Source organism: Otolemur garnettii, unplaced genomic scaffold (assembly GCF_000181295.1).
Source record: "Otolemur garnettii isolate 467f Iridium unplaced genomic scaffold, OtoGar3 scaffold00140, whole genome shotgun sequence".
Lineage (NCBI taxonomy): Eukaryota > Metazoa > Chordata > Mammalia > Primates > Galagidae > Otolemur > Otolemur garnettii.
This window is the reverse complement of record NW_003852535.1, coordinates 3,553,411-3,555,565: the sequence shown is the minus strand read 5'-3', so window position 1 is coordinate 3,555,565 and position 2,155 is coordinate 3,553,411. Positions and strand designations below refer to the sequence as shown.

At 53.7% G+C, this 2,155-nt stretch overlaps 1 protein-coding gene across 1 annotated transcript in view; it reads right to left on the bottom strand.

Moving 5' to 3' along the window:
- Positions 1–1,370, bottom strand: part of NXF1 (nuclear RNA export factor 1) — an 18,290-nt gene extending 16,920 nt beyond the window's left edge. Inside the window, exon 1 of the mRNA XM_003798706.3 lies at positions 719–1,370. Coding sequence (XP_003798754.1) covers positions 719–746 — 28 coding nt within the window. The 5' untranslated portion in view covers positions 747–1,370. The remainder of the gene's footprint in view (positions 1–718) is intronic.
- Positions 1,371–2,155: the final 785 nt, after the last annotated feature.

Genomic DNA, 2,155 nt, shown 5'->3' with positions numbered 1-2,155 from the left:
AAAAAAAAAAAAAAAAAACACACACACACACACAGGCAAAAAAAGTGCAGCTAACATTCACTGAGAACTTTCTGCAGTACCAGCCACTATGGTTCAGTCACTTGATCAGAACGATTTGTTTTAAAACACACACACACTCACTCTTAGAAATAGATACTGTTACTAGCCACAAGAAGCCGGTGGAAGAGTTGGCCTGAGAGTTTAACTCATGATTCAAACCTCAGCTGTCATGAGCTCCTGGGCACCACAATGGACTAACATCCAGTTCTAGTACGAACATCTCAATTATTAAGCCAAAGCCAAAGCCGGAGGGGTCAAAATCGACTGGCTGCGTTGAAAAATAGGGCACCAGCACAGCCTATTTGCAGGGCACTGAATCACATTAAGAGTCAGGGCGCCACACTGAACTGACAGGTATCAACCACCCTCAAAGTTCAAAGGCATCTCATCACCCCATCCTTAAGCTACCTGCTCAGAGCCACAAGTTCTCCCAAAGCCAGAATACCAAGTCAACAACTTGGGTTCCCACCTCGCGTCCAGCCAGCTGCCCGGGGCTGCCTCGCCCCCGGCCCGGCCCGGCCCGGCCCGGCCCGGCCCGCGCTGCTGCCCGCAGACGGTCGGGCCCCTAGCGGCCTCACGCCCCTGGACTGCGGCCTAGGCCGGCACCGCCCACCTGGGCCCCAGATCGCCCGCCCTCGACCCGAAGACCCGCACTGACCGTTGTATGACTTCCCCTCGTCCGCCATGGCACAGCAAAGAGCGGGGGCGGGCTCAGGCACGAGCCGCGTCGCCGCCAAACGTCTGAACGTCCAGAAGCTCAGAACCAAAACGCTCCTACGCCCGGCGCCACCGCATTTATGCGGCGAAGCACGTCGCGCGCGGCTGACGTTCCCAGGCTAGGGCAGAAGCGCGGGGAGGGAGCGGGGCCGCTGCGCGTGCGCACTTTCAGTGATCGCTCGTTGGGCGGGGCCCGGCCCTCCGCGCTCCGCCCAAGACCAGGGCTCACGGAGGCGGGCCTTGGGGCGCCCCGCATCTCGCTTTCCGTTCGCAGATTCCTCGAGTTGTTCGAGTTAGTGGTTGTAGAGTTCAGGCTGCTGCATCCCGGAATTGAACCGGGAAGGGACTGTAAGAAAGGGTCTCCAGGATTTAAGACTTAGCTTCGGAATGGGGGTGATTGCTCACAAAGCCTAAGCGGAATCGGCCAGTGTTTTAAATTTCAGCTCAGTTCTTTCCCAGCTGCATATCTAGGCCTGGCTTTCTCTGCCTAGAAAATGGATTAATAATCACATAACTGAAAACTACAGAGTGTCCCCAAAGTCGCGATACATAGGGGGAAATGGAAGATTGTAGCTAAGTATACTTTTATTTACAAAAGATTCACTGTAAAATTTTACAAAGAATGGCCAATACGTAGAGTATTCTGTAATGAGTACTTTTTTTTTTGCAGTGTTTGGCCCGGGCTGGGTTTGAACCCACCTCTCGCATATGGGGCTGGAGCTCTACTCCTTGAGCCACAGGCGCCGCCCCTGAATATATATATTGAGACAGAGTCTCTTTATGTCGCCCTTGATAAAGTACCATCACAGCTCACAGCAACCTCAAACTCTTGGGCTTACGCGGTTCTCTTGCCTTAGTTTCCCAAGTAGTTGGGACTATAGGTGCTCGCGACAACGCTCGGCTATTTTTTTGTTGTTGTCTTTGGCAGGGCCTGGCCGGGCTGGAACCCCGCCAGCCCTGGTGTGTGTGGCTGGCGCCCTAACTACTAAGTATAGGCGCCTAGCCTGTAATGAGGACTTCTAAAATAAAGTTACACTTAGCTGCAATCTCCCATTTTCCCCAACATGTGGCAACTTAGGATACCTAGTAGAATGTAAAGTCCACGGGCGCAGGAACCTTAATTCTTGGCTTTTTTTCCCACCAGTGACAGGCTCAGCCTCATGCCTTGGGAAATAAAAGAAACTCAACAGGCCAGGCAGGGTGGCTTCTGCCTGTAAATCCTAGCATTTGGGGAAGCCAAAGCTGGAGAATGCTTGAGGACAAGAGTTCAAGACCAGCCTGGGGGCTCGACGCCTATAGCTCAACCGGCTAAGGCGCCAGCCACGTACACCTAAGGTGGCGGGTTCGAATCCCCAGCCTGGACCCGCCAAACAACAAT